Consider the following 24,367-nt stretch of genomic DNA (forward strand, 5'->3'; position numbering starts at 1 on the left):
GCTCTGACACGGTCCTTTACCTGCTTTCTCTGGAGTAAAAGATGAAAACAAGTAAAATCCACAACACCCTCTCTCCAAAAAAACAACCAAACAAAAAAACACCACACAAAACCCCAGAATTTTTTAGTCTCACCTCCTTTCCCATTGATTTCAAATCACAAGACCAGATAATAGAGAAAATCAATGAAGACCTAAAGTATGAGGCATTACAACTGTAAGTTATCATCCAATGGACAAAAATGTAGGAAAATTAACAGAAGTACTAGAAATGTATTTGCTGCCCAATAAGATCTCTACCTGAAACCAAATGATTAATGCTTAATCAAATAAATTATCAAACCACATACTCAAGTATAGTATGTTGTAGACAGCTGCCATGCTGTCTACTCAGCTCTTTCAAAATGCATACTCTGCATTTGAATATTGGCTTCCAATAAGGAGCAAAGCTCAAAAAAAGAAACTTAAGTTCATTTTACATAGCCCCTTTAAATCTGTTCTCTCCTAAACAATCAGTCCAACTGTGCTGCTACCTGGCTGCTTCTTTTACCAACTCCTTAGTATTAGCAATATCTAGCTGGAAGAAAATCCTAATGAGAGCTCAAAGGAAGGGGAAGCAACAAGTAAACAATTTGGAGCACAGAGAGAAGCTGGGCTATATTTTTGACAGTGCAAATGCAGAAGCAGAAGATGATGCTAATAGTAGCATGGATGAAGGAAGGAAGGAGGACAGGCCCTAGTACAGATCCCTGCAGTCCTTGCTAGTCACTGGCTTCCAGGTAGAATCCTGTGCTCTACCCACTAACCATGACTATGCAAGCACTCAAGCAGTATTTTACCTACCCAGCTGTCCACTGGACCAGAGCTGTTCATTGGATATAGGAGTATTCTGAGAGTATCAAGAGTTTTCTTCCAGTCAAGGTGTCATTCACTGCTCATCCCTTGTCCACAGATCCAGACATTCATCACAGACTTAGCCTTAGCAAGGCCACACTTACTTTTCCTCATCTCATTAACACATTCAGAAATCATACAAAACATTCCGTTTGGGTGAAGTTTTATCAAAAGCAGCTTAAAAGCATTTACTGATAACTCTTTCATTAAATACGTCACATTTTCTTAAATTTGATCACAAGATGCAACCAAGAGCTCACTGAAGCAGAAGACATGCACCTGTGAGCAATCTGAGTGCTGTCAGTAAGATGACCCACAGCTGGGAGCACTCCAGCAATCTCAATACACATTTTCAAATCTGTATTCTACATCATTATTTAGAAAATTTTGCTGTTTTCTTCTTGGGCAAATCTGCAGTGGCATCTGAATAATGGGGTATACCCTTAGCAGAGTTGCAGATGACACCAAACTGTGAGGAGCAGCTGACTGGCCAAAGCAGCTGTGCTGCCATCTGGAGAGACCTGGACAGGCTGACAGGAACCTCGTGTAGTTCAAAAAAGGGAAGCACTTGCCCTTTGAGACAGAGTAGAGATCAATTCTGAATTAGGTGAAGTGTCTAAGACAGGTGAAAAGCCTGTGAGGCCAAAGCTGAAAGAAAAACTGCAAGGCAAGAGACAGTGAGGAGACAAAGAAAAAAAAAACAGAAACAACCACAAAGTCGATTTGCCCCGACCTAAGAATTCCTTTGATAAAGAAGAACTGGCGATAAATGTCACACAGAATGAATATGTCTGAACCCATTGTGAAACTGTATGCATATGCATTTAGAAGGGAGATAAAAGGAAACCTGAAATCCTCAGGAGTACGCATGCCTTTTGAAGAAAATTTTCCTCTGCATGCGTCCCACGCGCCTCGTAATAAAAACATACCGAGCTTTACAACTTTTACAAAGTTGTGAGGTTTCTTCTTTTCTCCGCAAAACACCTTGTGGAGGAACAATTCCATGCACCTGTGCACACCTGGGGCTGCACAGCTGGAAAGCAGCCTGGCAAGAAAGGGAGATGGATGTCCTGATGGACACCACATTGACCATGAGCCAGAAATGTGCCCCTGCAGCAAAGAAGGCAAATGGTATCCTGGGCTGCATTTGGAGAGCTGACCATACAAGGGATGTGATGCTGCCCCTCTGCTCAGCATTGGTGAGGCCACAGCTGGAATGTTCAATCCAGTTCTGCACTCCTCAGTTAGACAGGCATGGACATACTGGATTGTCCAACAGAGGGCCACAAAGATAATTAAGGGATTGGATGAGAGGAGTGGGATGAGGGGTCCTCATTGATATAACTACAAACCCAAAGGGAGGGTGCAAACAAGACTGAGCCAGACTCTTTGCAGTGGTGCCCAGAGGCAGAGTTTCTGTTGTTATGCTGATGTTGCATTCTGAAATCCACATCAGGACAGATTTTTTGCCCAGTCGTATGTATGGCAGAAACAGTTCATAAAGAACTAATGGGACCACAGCAGGGAAGCATATATGAAACATCTTGCTGAGAAATGTTAACACAACTATAAAATCTACTGACTCAACATACCAGGATTTTAATATTCCAGTATGTATAATTTTACACTATAAACGCCAAAAATAATTCCAAAATACTAATGTGGATTCTTCCTGCACAGCACCAAGAACAATGCTGTGGCATAAAGATAGTGGTGCAGAGAGAAAGAAAAATGAAAACCAGCACAGGAGTAATGCAAAGTAACATGGAAAATTTTTTAAGTTGCAGTCAAAACCAAATGGGGTTGCTACAGGACTAGATAGAACATCCTAAGAAACAGTGAAGAAAGGATAATAAAACAGTTGTGGCTTTTATATCCTACACAACATTGTCAGCATATGACTGAGATGATCAACATAGAAATTTATAAGCTTCCTGCAAAGCCAAGAACTAAAGACAGATCCCCCGTGTGTAGAGTAGCATATGAAGAGTAGCAGAAAATTCCTCTCCAAAGAACTTGCAATTTAAATAGCTGAGACTGTGAAAAGCGAAATGAGGTATGACACACGGCAGGGTGCACCTCAATACAGTTTGGGTTGCTTGATATAATTTTTAATAGAAGAGGGTTAAAGTACACTAAAAGGACTAATATTCTATCAAGTAGTGACTAACTCTCCAATGCCTTTCAGTAAACCTACTCTTGTAATCCAACACTGCTACAAACTCTCGTAATACTTTTATAACATCATTCTACATACCCTAAAACAGATAACTGCTGAGAAAACAACAGGTGATAATAATGGTCATGGATTGTGAGGACAATGAAGAAAATTGATGTTTTGTGCAGATGGACACTCCTGCTTAACTTAAAAGTACTTAAGAACACATTAATCAACTTCATTAAGAGATGGGCAAAGAAAAAGTACTTCTGGAATTCCACAGCATGGCTTTTTGACATCCATAAGACAAATTTCTATGTACAAACTAGACTGAATTGGTTAGGGATGTAAACTGATTCAGTATTCAAAAGTTAATATAAAACTGGCTTGTTCTTATAACTTCAGATACACTACAATGATTTAATTGCATTATTTTCCTCCACCTCTTCACATCTCATTTACTTTCTGGAAGCTCTCTTTAATAGTGACAATTAATTATTTTAATATACATTTGGTGCAAGAGTATGTTTATTTCTGAGGACTCCGCATACAATCTGCTAACACTACTGAAATAAGTAGCATGAATGTTAAAAAAACTTATTTTAACCGAATACCTCTAGATTTCCCATTCATTGTGTTCTAGCAATAATTATGAGCAGATTCCTTAAATAGACATTTGAAGTATAATTGCAACTAAACTCAAGGAAGATATTAATGAGTCCACTGTATTGGTAACTCATGACTCCTCAGTACTTTGAACTATGTTTGCCTACCTAACCACAATTAAATATATCTATTCAAATAATCCTTATTTGTGTATAGCCTAAAACATAACATTTAAGAGCAAAGGTTTCAGAAAACAGGAACTTTTGCAGCAGCTTCCAACCTTCACCAGTGTGAATAAAACACTTGGGTAGACTTATCCCTCCCTCTCTCTCTACACCATTTAATTCCCTGTTTATGGGAGCAAAAAAAGTCTCAGGAAATACAGATCAACAATACTGCACCAAAGAGATTCTTTTCATCCCAAAAATCTACATGGACACATTATAAGACACCCTTCAAGTCTGTGAGGCATCACCACATTCAGCTGACATTCCATGGAGAAAAGTAATTTTCTGAGTTTTAATTAATTGTTAAACATACTAATTAGTGCCTTCATAAATTAAATTGCTTCTTCAGTTTTTCTATATTCATGTTCAAATCCAGCACTTATTTTAGGCCTTAAGTGTTGTAAATCTGTTAATAAATTAAAATTTGAGATTAGCTAGCCCTCCTCTTGCCTTTCAGAAATTACATGCATATTGTTTATTAATATTCTCAGGTTTTGAAAATTTCATCTGTCCCTCAAATTCCTGGAATAATCAAGCTGACATAGTACATATTCTTTTCACTATAATACTTTTTTTAAAAAAAATAAATTCCAAGCTTTCAAGTCTGAGTGTTTTATGAGGTTCCTCCAAGATAATCTTTAAGGAAAGACTGCAGTCTTCTAGAGGCAAAAAGGTAGGGAAAACATCCACATTCCATAAGACGAAAGTCCCAAAATCTTAGAGGGATCTACCCCAGGACTATGAAGATACCTAAACCCCTGAAATACTAAGAGCCTCTAGCTAGCTTTATTTATCTCCTTTCTTCACAACCACCACCATTCTCTCTGTTCAGTACCCCTGCTCTTCCAGGTGCTCTGATTCTCAAGTAGAGTCACATCAAAAAGTCAGACAGTGAAACCAAGTTATAAAACAAGAGGATGAATAGTGCCTCAGCCATTCTTCTATTCTTGAAAAACAGATGGGATCCTGGGCAATTCTTAAAGGCCCTCCATGGACAATCCAGTGCTTTGTAAGATCCATAAATCCTCTATTAATCCAAATATTGTACTATACTTTTTGTATAGAATATATTTAATATATTTTCTCTATACGAGATAGAGAACTTCCCCAGCTACTCTAGAGGATCCAAGAATGGGCCAGCTAATTCACTGCCATACTCACACCCCAACAGACACACAAAAACAATGTTTTGGAACAAATCTTGGCAGTACTTATCCAGAAGCAAAACACCATCCTGCCAGATATGACCCACATAACAAGTCTCCTCAGAATAATTTTACTGAAGCTAACTATAGGTTTAGAGAACTTGAAAGAAGCCAAGAACTGTTCTTAAAAGAAAAGAGAAAAAAAAAATCAGGTCACCAATAAAATAACTAAAACATACTGAAATTTCATTGCTGAAGACAATACTTTCATTTCCCCCCACTGAACTGGTTAGTAGCTTTTAACACAATTCAAATAACCCTGTAAGACAAATAGTTAGAGTGTCTCAGCAAAAACCTACTTTGGTCCAAAGAGAAAGATTAAAATAAAAGTGATGTTTCTTAAATTTGTAGGTGAAGAGGAAGACTGTAAGAATATAAGAACCTGAAGGCAATATAGACGGAAGAAAATGAAAAGCACAGGAATGTCAATGAAGAACGGCAAGAAAAAAGAAAAGGCCATAGCAAGAGAGATGCCAAGTTCTGGAAAAAAAAAATCTGGATTCTGAAAGATATGGAGATAGGAACTGAGAAAAGTTCCAAAAGTGGCAATACCACTTGTGGCATACCCCTCGTTTTTCACTCTGGCTCATACTGGGCATTACAGCATGACCAGGACAGCAGCAAGACTTTGTTTCACCAAACCTCCCAAAAAAGAGCTTCAGCATCTCTGCATCCAGCATCTGCTCCATTCTTATTTCCTAAATTACTTTCAACTCTGATAGCACAAATTCATAAAGTTCATCACAGACACCTGAATTCATTTCACTGCAGATGTTGAACCCACTCAGGCTGTATTGGACTCAGTATCTGAATAACTAACATGGATTATATAGGAAAGCACAAGACAATATAAGGGAAACATCTGAGCAAAATAATCACTAAATAATTAAATAAAAATATGAAGCAGACCAGGATGATCAAGTAGAGGTACGAAAAAGAGAGCTGAGCCACCTCTGCCCCTTTCAAAAAGAAACATTAGCAGGTGAAGTGATAGATATAATTATTTGAATAACAGATTGTTACAGAATTTTATGCCAATTAGCTTGCAAACCTATGCTTTAAAAATTACTGTATCCCTTGTTTATGTTCTTAATATATTTTTTCTGTTTTACTTCCCATTTATTTTTCTAAAGCAACAACCAATTCACCTTCTCCTTTCATTCTTTCAGCATCATATTTTGTCCTATTCTCTCTTCTATCTTTTGTGCTCTCTTCATTCAAACTATCTCAGCAATCCTCAGGTCATTTCTTCTACAATCTCTATTTTTTTTCTATCAGTTACACTTCTCCCTATCTGACCAACTTCAACTTACAGAAGAAGTCATTTTCAAGACATGCATTAATTTTCAGTCTGTCAGCCAAGAAAATGAGGGTCCCGCAACCTGAGCTCATTTTTCTGTCCATTTGTCAGTGTCCTGATAGACATTTTGCAGCCAAATCCAAGTCTTAAAAATATTAAGTTCCTGAAAGCTTTGTAAAAATCAGTCGGTCTGAGGAAGAATAGTACTCCTACTAACTTCATAACCTCATGAAAGCCAAGCTACACTTAACACTATCTCTCCCACAGCTCTTTATTGGTAAGCACCAATAAATTGTCCCTGACGCTTTTTGTCTAGCCATCCATTTTAGAAAGGAGCTGAGCATCTTAGTGTACATAAATGGAGAACATGGAATGATGGAAGGCAGGAAATATGGGACATAAATTCATAGAAAAAGTTTCACTCCTCAGGTAGTAATTATTTTTCATTATTTATCATTATGTTGCTATCCAACGTAAAGAAATAAATTAATTTCTGTGTCTTCACAGCATTGCATGAGAAGGGAAAATATGGTAAGGCCAAATGCAAAACCCATGGAACACATATCTGAGAGCTCTCTAGGGGTTTTTTCAGGCTTCCGTTTCATGGAACAATCCTACTATGCCATTAGAATTTCTAAATCATCAACACAGAGTTGATGATTTAGAAACTCAGTAATTTGCCCATAATTTCTTCATTTAAATTTCCGTGAAAATACCATTAAACAATAGCTGTTTTCTATTTAAGCAATAACTCTGTTGCTTTTATAACAATCAATTTGACCTTTTCGATGTCCGTCACTCAAGCCAGTAATTTGGCTATAACTTCTTTTTCCCAGAAGACTACAGCTACAGCGCTTGGGATAAAGGTAAAACAATACTTCTCAAAAACAACTGAAAAAGATCACATGATTACTCAAGTCTAAAAAATTTGAAGGCTTTATTATTCCTGTTTTCTGGACCAATTGTATGTAACAAAATGTCTGAATCATATAAAAAAAGGTTAATATTCAGCAATCTTTTCTTTAATAGATAGACTTGAATTTTAGAAACTCTGATTCTATTTTCTGGCAAATGCCAGTATTATAATCTTCTAGCATGTTCCATATGTCTTTCATATCCAAGCTAAAATTAATAAAAAGATTAGATTACACTAAAATAAGAACTTCTAATGCTCAAAAACATTACTGTGGTGAATCATATGCTGTTTAGGGCTACTTGTACTCAACCAAAGTCATCCTCCAATTATTCATTTCCATAAAGTTTAATGGTCTTTCAGCTACTGAGAGCAACAATAAGCCAATGACATTTCATGGGTTAGCACACACAAAAACTGTCACAAAATGTAAGCATTTGCCACTGACCAATGGAAATCTCTTTAGTGACAAACACCAAAATCAAGCCTCATATTTGAGACAGGTATTTCTTGACACATAACTGAGCTTCATTTAATCGTTACATCAAAACTTGTAACATGCTAGTCCAAGAATCACTAATTATAGTCATTTTAAAATGTAGACAAAAGAAATTCTACTTATAGATCAAGAAATACATTTTATTTTTAAATGGCTTCTCCTGGTGAGCAGAAAAAACTGTGAAAGTAATCTGGGGAAAACAGCTTGATATAAATTTTTTTTTCATTGATCACTGATCATCATAGCATTACAATGAGACAGCAGCATGAGAAAATCATCAGACATAAGAGTGTGCAAATATTCCTTATCTATTTGGTATATACTCCTAAAAGAATTAGCTATTTGGCTTCTTCTGTTCAACATGATACACAAGCACTTGCATTTTTCACTTAGATCAGCAGCTTAAAAGACGTTGAACCCTTTAAATGTTTATCAACTAAAAGACAGCAGTCATCTTTGTGCACGACAGAAAAAATAATCAAAGCCTGTAATTCATTCACTGCAGAGTTCTGACTATTGCTGAATAACAGCCTTTGTTCCCTCCTGTCTGCTTATTTCATATTCCTTGCATATCTGAGATAGTCTTTCCTCTAAGCAGTTTGAAATGTCACAGTTTTAAACTATGTGTCACATGAATATTTTTCACCCAAATTGCTATTACAGTTTTTATGTTTGATGCCAGAAGGAATACAGACAGAAAAATCATGAAGTTGCTATATGAACCATACAAGGCACAAATGAGACCTTCCTGTCTTGAAGCTTTAATTTCCAAATGCAATATTATTGAATAACACTCATTCCCAGTCTGGAATTAATGCTGCATCACTGTAATCACTGAAATGCCTGTAGAGACCCCCTCATTTACATCCTCTACATATGCAGGGCCAGAGAGAGAAGGCATTTAAACACAGATCTATGGAAATACCAGGGAGCTTTGTACATCTCAGAGCAGGACAATGAAAGAAGCATAACCAAGCTTGTCAACAGAGCAAAACTATATTCAACCAGAATGTCAATTCATTTTTGGAAAGCAGTAATTAGCAGAGCTGTAGTTTTGTTAAGGATCTCTAAAAACCTTGGTTTGCTAGGGGAAGGGCCAGAGGGAAGACCAATTACCCAGCACTGTAGGTAGCAAACAACACATGGTTGTTTACTATTTTTCTCCAGTTTTTTTTTACTCTGAGCAACATTTGCTTACAGAAAAGCATTTGCTACACACCACTTCTCACAGAAGCTCAGCAACTTAATGCCCCAGAACAAATTCTGTGTGCTCTGACATTCTTTAGAGGTCTATTTGCAAAAAGCTTTTCAGAAGCCAGTTTATCACAGTTTCTGGAGTTCTCAGGTAAAATTTTCTTCAGTGGAATGCAATCATTTTAGAGAAAGACTGTTGGTTAGTCTTTGTTGTCACTTGGTTTTCTTCAAGAGGAATTGGTTAAGCAAAAGTCTAACAGTTAGAATGCTAGATTTAGAAAACTGAAAAAGGGGACTAAGGAAAACTTAAAGAAAATGAGAAAAAAGACTTTAAAGTTTTAAGTTAGTGGAAGCTCTAAATAATTCATCAGACAATCATAATTATCTCATGCAACACTGGAAAAATGAAAGATTAATATAAAATTTATAAATGGGAAGACCACAGCATAAAGAAATTGAGCAATTTCACAAATATCTTAAAGGATCTGTAAGGCACTTGGCTAATGCAAATCCCAATTTCTTCCTCAATACTTCCACATTTCTAATGATGTTTACTTATGAAACCATTGAGCCTCTAAATTATGGAATTTTAGATTGCTCAGAGCTGCTTACTTGTTTAAAGATCAGCATTTCTGTATTGCCAAAAAATATTTTATTCCTTTAGAACACAGATGGTGAAAGCTCAAAAATTCATCACATCAGCAATTTCCTCTGTACTTTGCTGAATCATCAGATGCTCAATTGTGTCAGTTCTGATATTACTTTAGGTGATAATGAAATAAATACTAAATTAATCCAGGAGAGAGGGGGAATGTGATTCTTCTACAAACCTTTATTTTCACTTTTTCCCAACAAAAAAAAGGTAGAAAAAGGTATTTTATTCTAGTGCGATACAGGTCAGAAAATTTACGCTGATGACTTAAGCAAAACAAGTTACAATTATACTAAATTTGTGAGAAGTAGTGATGTCACAGAGAAAAAAATATATAGCTAAATTTATCTTTTCTATTAAGCAAATCCCAGTGTGCTACTAAGTAATTTCTGAAACAAGAAAGGGTCCATATATTAGCTTTTCAATTACCCCACGTAATTGCCTTAGAAAATCTCTACACTTTGAAACACTTCAGTATTGCATCTATGCAATTAGATATAACAGCCAAAATTTTTCAGGTTGAACTTAAACATAGATACATCAATCCTGGTGATACTTAGATGTCCAGATCATCAAGATGATACTTTAAATCTAGACACAGACATACCCAGTAACATATGCATTAACTACTTCAAATATATTTAGATTGTCCAGTAGAAAGGGCAATTTACAAGTGATTATGCAGACAGATTACTCTGAAAGATTAATTTTCTTTCTGGAAAATAAAACTGTATTACCACAAACTGCTGACAGTGTTTTAGGATCCAAAAATCGCATCTTCTCCTAGCCAATCTATTATTTAAAACATCACTGAGCTCTTAGCCAAAAAAATGACAGTATCAAGACAGTTTTCTAATGTCAGCAAAACACCATAGCTGGTAATCAGAAATTAATTGTTTCCATGGGCTTGTTAAAGTGCAACATTTTTCCCCATCATATTGCAAATGGTTCCATATTAACACATGAAAACTAGGTCCCACTGCTGAGCTTAATAACCCAATTTTTTTTTCCCCTCAACACCATTTTCCCTGTAAGAAAAAGCAGTTAGAAAACACACATCTTCTAAATTTAATTTTAAGAGAAATGTTTTAAAACTTTGGAAAAGTTTTAATAAATCAATTTTTCCCTTTATTACTAAAGTAACGTACCAGTTTAATGGCAAATAAAAAATAGATGCCACTTGCTGTTTAAACTCAGAACTGATTCCCCTTTTGCAGCACAGCCATATTTGTCCTTCTTCCTTAAGAAATCTGAAAGCTTCCAAACACAGCACTTGTAAATTTCAAAGTCTAGGGAGCGTGTCAAAAAAGGCACCACAAGTGCCAGATGTGATAATATAGTACAGATTGGTACTTATTGGTAATGTGTTGACCACATGCCAAAAGAGTGATTTTATAGTTTTGTCATGTGCAGATCAAGGAGCTTATTAAAACTGGCAATATGGGGGTTCTCAGCTGGACAGAGAAATTAGAATGCACATTTATAGCACAATCATTATACAGTAACCAAGTGGTATTAAATTACCACTTCCTCTTTTTCTTATTAGAAAATTTGATTATCATTCTCTGTAAACGTTTGTTAAGTCTTAAGCTACAAGACACAAAACAAAGCACAGTTCCAATTTACAGCACACTTCACTGCTGATCCAAGTAATGTGACTACAGTTTAAACAGAATACTGCTTAGGCAAGTTAATAAGCACCTCACATATGAATCAAATGGAAAAAATGAATCAATTGCATAATCTTAAACTTATATCAGGGTAAGCATTCATTATGCTAACAGCTTCCTCAGTAGGCTCAATGAACAATTCCCCTCACACCACACATTTGAAAAAATTTTGAAGATTATTCTTATGTTTAACATAGTCATTTTAGATTGCTTCAGATTAAGACCTTCCAGTACTTTATTAATTTCTGACTGCCTTTCCTATATGTTATTCTTAATATTCTCTCATCAATGAGATGAAAAATCAGTCTGAACTAGTTCCCCTAAAGACTTTTCATAACTTCATTAATAAAATCTCTTATTTTAAATTAAATAAATTGGCATAATAATTACATAACACCAGCTGACAAGCTACTCGGTTGATTAATGGCAAAAGCATTTGCAGAATAATCACACAAGTAGAAAAGTAGGGAAGAACAATGTCAAGACAGTAAAGGAAATTTATTTTGTACTAATATTCACAAAAAGCAGAGAATACCCAATTTCCCAGCAGATATAGCACTGTAGTGAGATTCACTATGCAGTAAGTAAAATCGCAGCACTTGCAGTACTACAGATGGGTAGCTCTTCGTCAAGTCATGGGTAGAAGAACAGGACATGAATCAAGCATATGACAACATTCCAGCACTGCCAGTGGAATCTCCTGCTTTTTCTCAGATGTCACTGGTCCATCCTGCATTTCCTGCCACTAAGGCTCGGTTTTTTCCATTCTTCTCAAAGAAAAGATGATGTATACATGCCACAGCTGAAAGCACTTCCTTTCTCTCGGCTCCTCATTTTAACTAGTTTGTATTTCAAGTACAAAGACTAGAAACTACTGTAACACATCTCTGTGAACCAAAAGGGTACCTGAAGAAGAGAGCAACAAGAGCAGTAACAAATGTTGCAACAGTCATTCCTCCTGCTCTTCGTGTCTGGGAGAGACTAAGAGAACCTCTGTAATCAGGTACTTCTTTTCCTTTTTTTTCCCCTTTGTGCCTAGAAGAATCAAGTTGAGTAACAGCAAAGCTTTTCTCTTTTTCAGCACAGAAAACAGAATATGCTCAGATGCCAGTAAAAAACAGGTGCAAAGATCTCCAGAGATCTTAAAGGGCTGATATTAAAGGTAAATTAGATGAGCATCTTCCAAGAGATGAAGCCACATGGTTTCACAGCATTATTAATCATTTGCTGTACCCACCATACAAACACCAACAATATTAATGTAATTTAGCCAGGAGCAAAATTTCAAGCAGAAGAGACTAAGAGTTAAAGTTAATCTCTGTCCCTTAAAATTGTCATGTGTTGTCTGAAAAAGAATACTCTGCACTACAGGCAGCTTTTCAGTTCTGTAGGGTTAGTTCTAGAGAACAACTGAACAGAAATCACAGATAAGGGGAAAAGCTGCTAAAGTACACTGCTAAAATGTAGTACCACCAAAAAATATAATTAATTATTTTGTTTTAGAATTTCCTTTTATGGTAAAGTCCTCAAGAACTTTGAAACATACAAAGTTTAGAATTCTCAAAACTGCACATCAAGTGAAACAATTTCTGCAGTAACAGCTTTACATATCAAAAGCATATTTTGCAAACAAAAAGCTAAGAAAATGAAATTAGTCTAATTTTTTAGTCTGCTTCTGGAGAGAAAAAAATGCAGACCTGTTTTTTTTCCACATTAAACCACTATATAACCATGCAATAATTAAATTAAATACATGCATCTCATTCTAGGACATTTTTTGTGACATTACAAAAAAATCAATCTTTTGGTTTTCTATATCCCCATGCAAAAGTAAAATGTCCACCAAGCCCAAGCAAATTCTGTCCTATTCTATCATATTATGAAGTGAAATATCATAAATTTCAGGACAATGCAAATTACATACATAGGAAAAGTAAGCAAATTGCAAGGTTTTCAGATTACTTCAACCTCCATATGATAAAAAACAGTAGTAGAGGACACATTAACATATAACCAGAATTTCAAACATTTCAGTATGGTAAAGGTCTCAATGTATCTCAGAGCTATCAAAAATTATATAACAAGAAGTTATAATACATATAACCAGACAGTAACTGTTCTATCATAAGGAGTCAATAAAGTGATCAGATATTCAGGATTTCATGCATTAGTTCAGCCCATTAGATTGCAGGGAGCAGAATTAAACAGCCCAAAAGAATTTCGAGAGACTTGGGGTATTTTAGGAGTACTCCATAACAGCTTGAAAGAAAAAGTTATTCTGGAATAGACTGAATTTATTTAGAAGAAATCCAATCACAAATTGACTGTGCTGAACACTACTGCGTGGCAGACAAAAAATGAAAGCAATCTTTAAGTACAGACTCTTGAACACAAAACAAAGATGAGAGGGTTAGGAAATATTTGTCCAGTTCCACATTAGTAGTATCAGAGAAAGTAGCAGCATAATGAAAACCAAGTAATACCAAGACAGCTCTAAGACCTTTGGAAAATATCTGAGTATATATATCTTAAAGAAAAATAAAGCCTTCCTACAAAAAAAAATTTAACAATATTTGCCTTTGAAAATCTCTGTAGTCTATGCTTTTATTATAAGCATTTCAGATTGCCTTCACTGTGAACATAAAAAAACTTACAAGAGGCTAAATACAATGCACTGTGCTATTAATAAATGCATATTGTTAGACAATAATTCAGTAAAAAGTAGATTAAATCTTGGCATGATCAAATTCAACATTATCTTCAGAAGTACGAAATTACTGTAGAAATACTTAAAACTTCGTTCTCATGGGGTAAAGATTAATAAAGCACAAATAGGAAGAATCTACAGCATGTGAATCCTAAAAAAAAAAAAGTAGTCTAAAAGAGCAGCTGGATCAACTACGTGATAATGGCAAGAAAAATAGCTACAGACATTTAAAGAAAGGCAATACTGTAGAGAAGCAATAATTATGTCTGTGGAAGAATGATTCATCTATGATTACCATCATGGAACTTCATCCCAACTTCCATTAGAATTCAATCAGCACCACTTGCAAGGAAAAAAATAAATGCACATACTGTAGCCATAAAATAGCTTCTAACCATAGACTATGTACCACTACCCATTTATTTGGATAAGTGCCTTTAAATCTGAAGGTTGTAATACATTATGTGAGCAAAAGGGAAAAGGTTTGATGAAGAACTGATGGACAGTATCATCAGCACTATATGTTAAGAGAAACTACTCACAAATGACTTTTCTCTACCGATGCTTTTTTCTAATTAGACTCTTTCTCAAGTATCACTTGTCAATATATAGGCAAAAAGACTGAGAACTATTTTTATATTGGGAGGGAGAAAGGAGAAAACAGAATTATATATAGACAAACACCTTGGCACTGAGGTACCTCCCTTAAAAATCAAGATGCATAGGAACAAAAAACAAGGCTTCAAAGCTTTCTTAAAACATAAACAAAGACATGAATAATTAATTTATAAAATGGTTATGTATATATATTCTCATAACTTTAAAAATGTCTGCCTCCAAGTATGGCTCCAGCGTTCTGCTTCTGGAAGCCAAGCAACAGTCCACAGCATGCTCTAGTAACCTGAAACTACAAGACCAAAAGACACAAGTTTCTTATGGAAACGGTGACAAAATTAACTGTCATCATGCAAGCAGTACAACTTTAATCATATTTTATAGGTGCAAGATCCATTCAATAAGAAATCCAAGGAGCAACATGTAAAATGGCAGAAGATCAAGAACAGATAGCCAAGAAACATAAATCTGATCCCAGGATACCTGTGCTACAATTGTACAGTTCAGTGCCTGGTGAGTGTAGTTAATGCATAAAAAACCCACATCAGGGTTGCTGATCATGATTTTCCTTTTATTCACAGTCCAAATAGATGAAGTAAACTTAAAGGAATGGAACAAGCTGGTGGACCTATAGGTCTGCTAGGACATGCTGCCTATTAAGCATAGGACATGAAAGATGTACTACTGAAAATTACTCACTGATGACATCTGACAAAAATGCCACTTGTGCATTAAGGATAATGCTTCAATACATGATGGAAACAAAAGCTCCTGTCAAGAGCCTCAATGAAAAACAGGCACAGAGTTTGCTCAATCTCTATTACCCCCAGGTTCCCCCTGTGGAACTCTATTTCTTTTGCTCAGATTTGCTCTTTCCAATGAGTAGCAGATGGGTTTGCAGCCTGACAAGCATTTTTGCTGACCTCCATGAGGAGGTCTGCAGAATCCTTCCTGAAGAGGAGTAAAGTAGCATGGAGTGCCCAGAACTATATACATGCCTTCACTTGACTGTAGCATAGGGTCCTAAAGAAGCAAATTCTGAATTACTATTCTCAACATTTCTTTGCACTAAGGTAGCAACCATTCAGAGACAGTTAAGAGAACTAACTAGGTATCATTGTGCACGGCAAATACTTACCTTCTAAATAATTCAAAAAGGTGCATTTGCAAATTTTCACTTGCACAGTTAAAATGGCAGATCGATACTAATCGGTTCAACACTCAAATTAACATTCTTGCCTCAGTTCAGGGTAAAAAAGCTACAGTAACTTCACAATCCTTTAAGAGTACTTAATCCCGAGCTAGATTTCCTACTTCCAGTAAAATGTATTTTTCAGTATAAAAAACACTACACCTACAGAATTTTACCCTGAATGTGACCAATGAAGAACTGGGAAGTGTGCCATGGACTTTTAAATCAATACCACACCATCCAGCAGTTCATACACAGGAAAGTCCACACAGCCTAATCTATTCAAAGTGTCCAAGCAAATCTGTTAAGTATAGTGAAGGAAATAAAACTTCTGCTTGAAAATTTCATTTCTGAAAGGGAGAAAAAGTGCTTTTAAACAGTTTTGTGGCTTATAAATAACCATTTTTATAGACATTTCATATATCACTCATGTTTCAGTTTTCTGAGCAGTGTCCTTCATGGCAGCTTATTCTTTCAATAATAACACAGCTAATCAATCAAGTAGTGGAAAAGTGTTATCTGTCTAGGTTAGGAACTGACATCTTTGCTGTGGCTGCACTAAATGCAGATGCCTGCATGCACATGCAACAGCTGAGGAGTCAGCAGAGCATTTAAGGCTTCTTTATCAGCAGGATATGTTGAGAAACACAATTTCATGCATTCGTGTTTACAGGTGAAGGTATAATGGGAAAAAAAATCACTCCTGATCCACATCAATAAAACACACAGATGTAGGATGATGTCAGAATAAGCACCAGGAAAGCATTCTCTCCCTCAAAAAAATACAAAAAAAAACAACTCTATGGACAGCTAGCTCATCTCTCTTTGAGTTAGAACTGCTTACCACTTATACTGCAATCCTAGTGAATAAAACAAGAGCTATAGTCAGAAATCAGTGAAGACTGTCAAAGTAAACAAAAGATCTAAAAAATTTCTCATCGACCACAATGACTTTGTGTTTTGAAAATGTATACATAGACAAGATGCTCAGTAATCTAAGGACAGCCTTTGCCATTACACTTGCTAAGGAAGCAGCTAAGGCAGCACATACTCTTTAAACAAGCTTGTGTCACTTTTCTGACATATAACAACAAAACTTTTTAAGCTGGTTTATATAGCTACATATTGGGAGTTGATGCTGAGTTTACTTTCAATCCTGCAGGGAAAAAGCACGTGTTTGCTTTTTCTTCATGTCTCATTCAGAAGTAATATACTGGGAAGCCTGTGCATGTACAATCTGTACAATCTACCCCATTTTTCTTGCAAAAGACCTTAGAAAGATTACAGATCAGTGTGCATTTTAATGTACAGAAATGTATATAAAGCAAACAGATGCTTTGCTTTTATCCTAGTAAAAATGTCAGATATGTTTTTTAAACAGCCCAACTACTTACATCCTTTATGTCAGCAGCAGGTGTCATTTCTCAGGTGCAAAATTAGAGTTCAATTTGCCTCACCTAACATTAGGAAAATTACAATTTCTCTTTTTTTTTTTAAAGACCAAACTTTTAAAGCATGACATTTCCAGAGGCCAATTTATCTCATGGAAAAAAAAAGACTGCTGATGCTGTTGTGGAAGTATCCTTTCTCTAGAATAGCTCTATGAGCTCCTGTAATTTCATTTCTCTTTCATTTCTCCTTCTTAGACATCTGAAGATTAACAAAAGAAAAATCTAGCCCCTGTTTGCATGCTGACCTATTCCAGGAATTGTACCAAAAAAAGTTTCAATAACTGCTGGGAGCCATTAGAAGTCCATGATAGTCTGCTCCAGGTAGGTGCAACCTCATCTCCTCATGCAGATAACAAATGCTAACCTATTTCAAAACTGAGAAGAATCTCAAAATCTTAAAAATGCAAAGAAAATATTAGTAAAATTAGGCAGGAAGTTTTATTCATGCTAACTGTATTTATTCTTTATGTTTATTTATGTTTCTCTCAGAGATATTTATTCACAAATGCACTCATAGGAGCAATGCAAAGTCAAACAGACGCTTAACTTGGCTAGAAGAGGCCTCTGCTGGCAGTTGTGAAGTACAGCTTCTCACAGTTCTAGGAAATATGCATTTTGAGGACATAATTTTCTGTATTGAAAAAGCTAATAAAAGCAGACCAAGCAGTTAGACTTGCAGTGAAAATCTCCATATTAGTGCTCATCTCCAAAGCACTAACAATTTCAGCCCATCCCTCTTCCTGGCTACACCACACTGTCTAATTAAAGTTGCATGTATTTCCAGCTAAGACTAAAATGACAGCCTTTACTGATCACAAAGGACACCACTCCCAGCAGTGAAACTGAAGGATGTATTTTTACAGCAAAACCCAAAGTCCTGGTCTCCAACACCACACAGACTCCCATCAGCCACGGACCATGCATTCCAGCACCAGCAGAAGAGCAATAAGGTTACAGCACATTATGCGCACCACCATCTGCATCCAACAGACACATTTCAAACACACATGTGAGACAAGAAAAACAAAAAACTGGCTTGATGTTTATGAGTGCTGACACAAGTAATAGTCAGCAACAAATAGTCAGACCTGTAACAGCTGATAATTTGCTTATTGGTTGGACTGGAGTAAAAGTAATTCTGTTGTCATTTAAGAGCCCACAGAGAGAACATCAGCAGACCAATGGACAGCTGAGGACTTTCTCTGGAATGGCCAACTTTTCTATTCATCTTTTGGACCTTGACCCTGGCATCTCAGGATGGGAAAAACAAGTCACGTCACCCAAACTGATGCTGTAAGCCACTGCCGACTGCAACAGCTGCCACATGCTATTCCTCTTGGGATGAGACTAGAGCAAGCAGCTAGAACTGTAGTTACATTCATCTGTTGACACAAGTAATTACCTTAAAAACTGTCCAGGATGCAAATTAAATTAAAAAGTTTCAGTGTTACATAATGCAACCAACTAATGCACAAAAGCAAACCACAAATTATTTTCAGATGAGCAAAACAGAAAAGATCTAAAGAAGAAGAGAATTTAATATTTCTCCCATCAGCCAGCATACAGCCAAACTAACATAACAGCAATGCTAACTAAAAACATTTACTGTTTGGTATTTATTATAATAAGCAGCAGAACTGCCTAGCCAACAGGCACTATACTTTTTTATAAATGATTCTCTTAATTCTTAATAGTAAACATATTAACAGATTTAAAACAACAGGTCCATCTATTCTATCTTTTAGAGATATGAAAAACCTCTCCTACAAGGAAACACTAAGAATTGGGATTGTTCAGCCTGGAAAAGAGAAGGTTTTGGGGTGACCTAATTGCAGCCTTCCTGCATCTGAAGGGAGCCTACAATAAAGATGGAGAGCATCTACAAGATGCTCTACAAGAGCATGTAGTGACACAAAAAGGGGGAAGCACTTCAAACTGAGAGAAGTGTTGGATTAGATATTAGGAAAAAAAAAAAAAACAACTTCATTGCAAGGGCAGTGAGGCACTGAACAAGCTGCCCAGAGAAGTTGTGGATGCCCCAGCCCTGAAAGTTCAAGGCCAGGCTGGATGGGACTCTGAGCAACCTGATCTAATAAAAGATGTCTCTGTCTATGTCAGGGGAGTTGAAACTACATGATCTTTAAAGTCCTTTTGGACTCAAACCATTCTATGGTATTTTTATTTATGCTACAGTTACCTTAAAAGATGTTCAGGACAGAACATGAGCCAAAAATCTTCATGGAGTATCCAAATTTAAAGAACATATTTGCAAAATACTGAACAACTAAAGCTCTGCACTTCCTCTGCACAGCTACATTTTTTCCTGATGGTGTTTCAGTGCAAGTCTAACCCAACAAAACAGATTTAATTGCTCTTTCAAAGAGATACTGTTTTCAAAGAATGACAGCTCAAATCTTCAAAGAAGGAAAAAAGAATTACCAAAAAAAAAAATCATTTTACTTGTCCAGAAGAGATTGTGAAGGATTTATTATGGCCAAAATTTCACTTCATATTGATGAAAGTAACTCAACACATTTCATTTTTTACAGTTAGAAAATACATCCAAGTAACAAGAAATACACTTCAAACAAAAAAATGAAAACACTTCAATGAAGAAGATCAAATTGATATGAGGCAACTCAGAGCTACACATATAAGTGCACAATTTGTAACACATCCACAACCAACAGCAGAACGCTGCCAATAGCAAATGCACAACATGGATCTTTCCTCCCCTAATCTATTCCATCCCATCCCACTGGCAGTCCCTCAGATAAATAAAACTGAGGAGAAATACAAGATTTGCCATAGAGTAGCAGAACAATGGCCCATCTTTCCCTTTATCATACTTAATGTGTTTACATGTTATCTGACCAGAAGCAAGGCCCTTATTGAGCAAACACAGAATGACAGAACACTTGTCTACACAATTAAAATATTCCAAGTACATAGAGTCAGATATGTGCCTGATCTGCCCTATTTAAACATCTGTACGATCTGAGTTAGCTGTACATGACACCATATTGCCTTAAATTAGAAGCTGCAGGCAGAGAAAATATTTGATGGCCCATGGCTGCTCTCATCCCTGTGGTTAACTCAGTACACCACAGTTACTAGGCCCGAGTTAAGAAAGCTGCAGACATCTCTCAATCTTCTGAGTAATTTGTTCAGGAGCATAAAATGAGTGAGTCAACCCAGCTTGAATTAGGACCCAAGGAGTTGTTAGCCAGGTCCTGCAGGACTGTGGATTTGCCAGATTAAGGAAATTCTCAGCTCTAGCAGAAGCAGTAAGTGTTCTGTTAGTGACATCAAAAACTTCCACAAAGAAGAAAAGGACTTTCCAGTACCCAGGAATTTCAAAGTAGGTAGTCTGAGAAGAATAAATGCTGCTTTTTCTCCCCAATTCGAGAATTCATATACCTTAAATAAAAACATTTATTTCTAGAAATACAGATAACACTAAGGCACATTACTGCAGACCTATAACTAGATGAAGATCTTAATGTAAAACAGCAAGAAAAAGAAAATATAAAGATTTTCCCAAGACAGCAGGGATGTTAGAAAGACAAAGACTCAGAAATTGTGGAAAAGCAATTTTCAGGTGGAAGTCTGATTAAATCATACCCTCTGCTTGAAAGTAAAGAACATGTATTCTGACATTATTTTGAGCCTTGAAACATAATTCTCTTTCAATGCTAAAGTAAACGTCTGGTCCACGTAATGTGCATGTACCCTGCATTTATGATACAGAACAAAAATACAGAATATATACAAAGAAAAAACAGGTCTTTTTAAAACAACCTAGGTTGTTTTTAAATGAGTATGTATCATTTCCTTACCTTGCAAACAGTCTCTGTATCCCATGGTAAGATGGTTCTCAGATCAATAACTTCACAGGACACACCAAGCTTTTCTTGAGCCATTGCTGCCACCTCTTTAATCACATGTACCTGAAAAAACAATGTATCATCACCAAATAATCCAAATTATGCAAATTGCTCTAAATTATACATCTGGAATACAAGCAGTAATTTAACATACCACCTGCATGTTGAGCAGGGATGTTTCTATTCAATAATAACCATTTAGTATTTACTGCGTTCTTCTTATTTAGTACTGAATTATTCCCAGTATTTTAGCACCACTCCAAAAACTCAATTCACTGAAGAATCCCTGAGAACAAAATTTGCTTTCTAGAGAAGTGTCTTTCAGTGAAAAGTATCAGTCCTCACTATTTTTTTTTAATTAGTTTGAATGAGTTTTGGAAGATTTTTGTTAGGACTGTAACTAAGCTAACAGCCAAATACATCAGAGTAATGTATTTAATGTACCAGTCCCATGCAATCCTGCAAGAAGCATTAAATACATTCAGAAATGCTACACTCCACTACATCCGATCTTAGCCAAAAAGCCAAGAAACAGTTCTAGTAGCCCCAGTAACTGCTCTAACTTACTGAAACATAGCCAAGTGATCATCTCCAAAGCATTATTTTAGAGGAGCTAGGAGAAAGTGATTACTACAACCTGTAATTATATCCAGTCCTGATCCCCACAGTCAAAGTACATAGCAGTAGCACGCCATTGTAAGCACTTATTGCTCTTCCAACACATAGTTTAACACCAACAATACAAATCCTGCATTACCTGATTACTACAATTAACACTCTACTAAAACAAAAAAGTATTCTTCTCTAGCAGGAGGCTATCACTGAACTGGAATACAGATTATACCTTATCCACCAGTCAAGGAATCTATTTAGTAGATTTATATCTACTGATTCGCTACTATTTAGTAGTAGTGAATCACAGTAGATATAAATCATCCACATTTACACCCATCCTTTACATAAGGTGTATTATGCTAAGAACAGAAAAGAAAGAAAGAAATACTCTACACATTTAAAACTGTGTCTTGACATTAGGTTATAATACACTTTTCAGCAAAATGTATCTCAAGCATTGGTTTCCCTAAAACAAGTATTTGCAAGCAAATGCACCAATATGGAAAATAAGAACTGATACAACTCAGATTATCCTCCACAAATATCTCAGCAAGAAGCATGTGCTCATGAGATATGCGGGTAGAAAACTTTCTTAATATGATGTTGCCAATAAACTCTAGTGCTCTCTTTATTGTTAGAACATTTCACAATACAGATTTGGATTGTGGCAAATGACCTCCATTAAGCAACTCCTAGGCATAGCAAAGAGATTGAGCCAAGGACCATCCCCAGAAATCAATTTGGATAAAGTCATCTTCATCTCGAAGGCAACAGAAATTTAGCAACCTGGACATGGTCAGGCAGTGTCAGTTGCCTGAAGGTCAGAGGGCATTAATAAATCCTACACAGACCCCAATAACAACAAAAAGCACAAAACCAGAGATCAGTTCAAAACTCTTTTGTCACAAAAGTTGTAAGATTCTCTCCTCTGAAAGCTTCTCAGATACAACTAGGCCAAGAAAACAGTAACTTCTGATTAGTCCACACTAGACTCAAATTTCTTTTCTGTAATTCTGGACTATGAAGATGAATTTTCTTAACAGCTTTTTCAGTATTTGCAGATCTTCATCGGGGGGCAGGGGAGGGTGGCCAATGATGTTCCTGAACAGCTTTGAAATGTAACTGTTAAAATCAAACCTATACCAATCCCTACTTGTATTAAATGTCCCATGGATTTTTAACTTTCAACAAAGGGACCCAAGGTTCTTTAAATCATGCAGTGAAGATCTTTTCTTTCAGCATACTATTTTGAACTTTTCTTTCCCACTACCTTCCTCAGAGTTACATCTCACTGCCCCATTCTTAAATCTGTAATTTTCATAATCATAAAAAAATCATTAGCCTGATGCACAGGTACCTGTTCTACACTTCCAGAGTCATCTTCAACCAAAAATGGGTAAAAACTTACACAACAAAAAGCAGGTTTCATAGAAATTTAAACACTGGCAAACATTCATCCCAGCATATAGTGATGGAAGACACACACATTTTAATGTCTGGCCCTTGAGTTTGAATGCAAACATCACCTACCCCCTGGGCCAGGCTTTGCTGGGTGACAAATAAGAGAGTTACTGACCTGAGTGCCCCAAGCAACCATTGTCACATCATTGCCTGTCTGCAGCACCTCAGCTTGAGACAGTGGAATGTTGTAGGGCTCTACAGGAACTTGTTCCACTGAAAAAAGAGAAATAGGGGAGAATAAGCATTAGATTCCTTTATTAGTCAATATTATCCCATAAAAACATACAGTAAAACTTTTCTTCACTGTTAGAGCCATCTAAAATAATAGAGTAAAATTTCACTGAGTATGTTACTGGTGCCCAGTGACAGGATGAGGAGCAATGACCACAAACATAAACAGAAAAAGCTTTATCTCAATATGAGGAAAAACTTAATGTTGAGGGTGGCAGAGCACTGAAAAGGCTGCCCAGGGAGTTTTTGGGGTCTCCGTCTCTGGAGAAATTCAAAACCCACCTGGATGTGTTCCTGTGTCACCTGCTCTAGGTGACCCTGCCTTAGCAGAGGGGTGGGACTGGATGATCTCCAGAGGTCCCTTCCATCCCTAACAACTGTGTGATTTTATTAGCATTAGACCAAAATAACTGAGTATTAGCATTCATTTCAAAGGTTTAGCTGCAATTCAAATTCTTTTTAATTAGACTGTTACAAATATGTTCAGTGGAGAGTTAAATTTCTGTTATATACCACAACAAGATTATGCATATATACACATGCAAAAGATAGTAATGAGTTCTGACGTACATCCAGTCAAAATGTCAGCATCAGATTTGGAAATGGACACTGCTACAGCTGATCAAAAAACCTCAAGTAACCACTAATTGATCAGAATTCTTGATTATTCTAGTAATCATCAGAAGAGTCTTGAAATTATACTTTAATACTCAGACAAGAAGGATCATCTGTGCTAGCATCCTCCTGATGCTCCAAATACAGTGCTCTGCAGTTTTATGTTTAAATTGAGGTAAAAAGTTTTCAGAACCTACATAGGAATGTCAGCAAGAACTTCTGATTATAGCAGTTTTAAATAAATCTAAATATTTTTCCTTTAAAAAATGTTACCTAGT

The 24,367-nt window shown here is 36.2% G+C and overlaps 1 protein-coding gene across 1 annotated transcript in view; it reads right to left on the reverse strand.

The window, feature by feature from the left end:
- The window catches only part of BCKDHB (branched chain keto acid dehydrogenase E1 subunit beta), a 109,626-nt gene that overhangs the window by 53,490 nt on the left and 31,769 nt on the right, over positions 1-24,367 (reverse strand). The window contains exons 7-8 of the mRNA XM_058801113.1: positions 23,359-23,456; positions 21,120-21,230 (exon numbers count right to left, since the gene is read on the reverse strand). Coding sequence (XP_058657096.1) covers positions 21,120-21,230; positions 23,359-23,456 — 209 coding nt within the window. The remainder of the gene's footprint in view (positions 1-21,119; positions 21,231-23,358; positions 23,457-24,367) is intronic.

The sequence above is a fragment of the Ammospiza caudacuta genome, chromosome 3, assembly GCF_027887145.1.
Source record: "Ammospiza caudacuta isolate bAmmCau1 chromosome 3, bAmmCau1.pri, whole genome shotgun sequence".
In the NCBI taxonomy this organism is placed as follows: Eukaryota; Metazoa; Chordata; class Aves; order Passeriformes; family Passerellidae; genus Ammospiza; species Ammospiza caudacuta.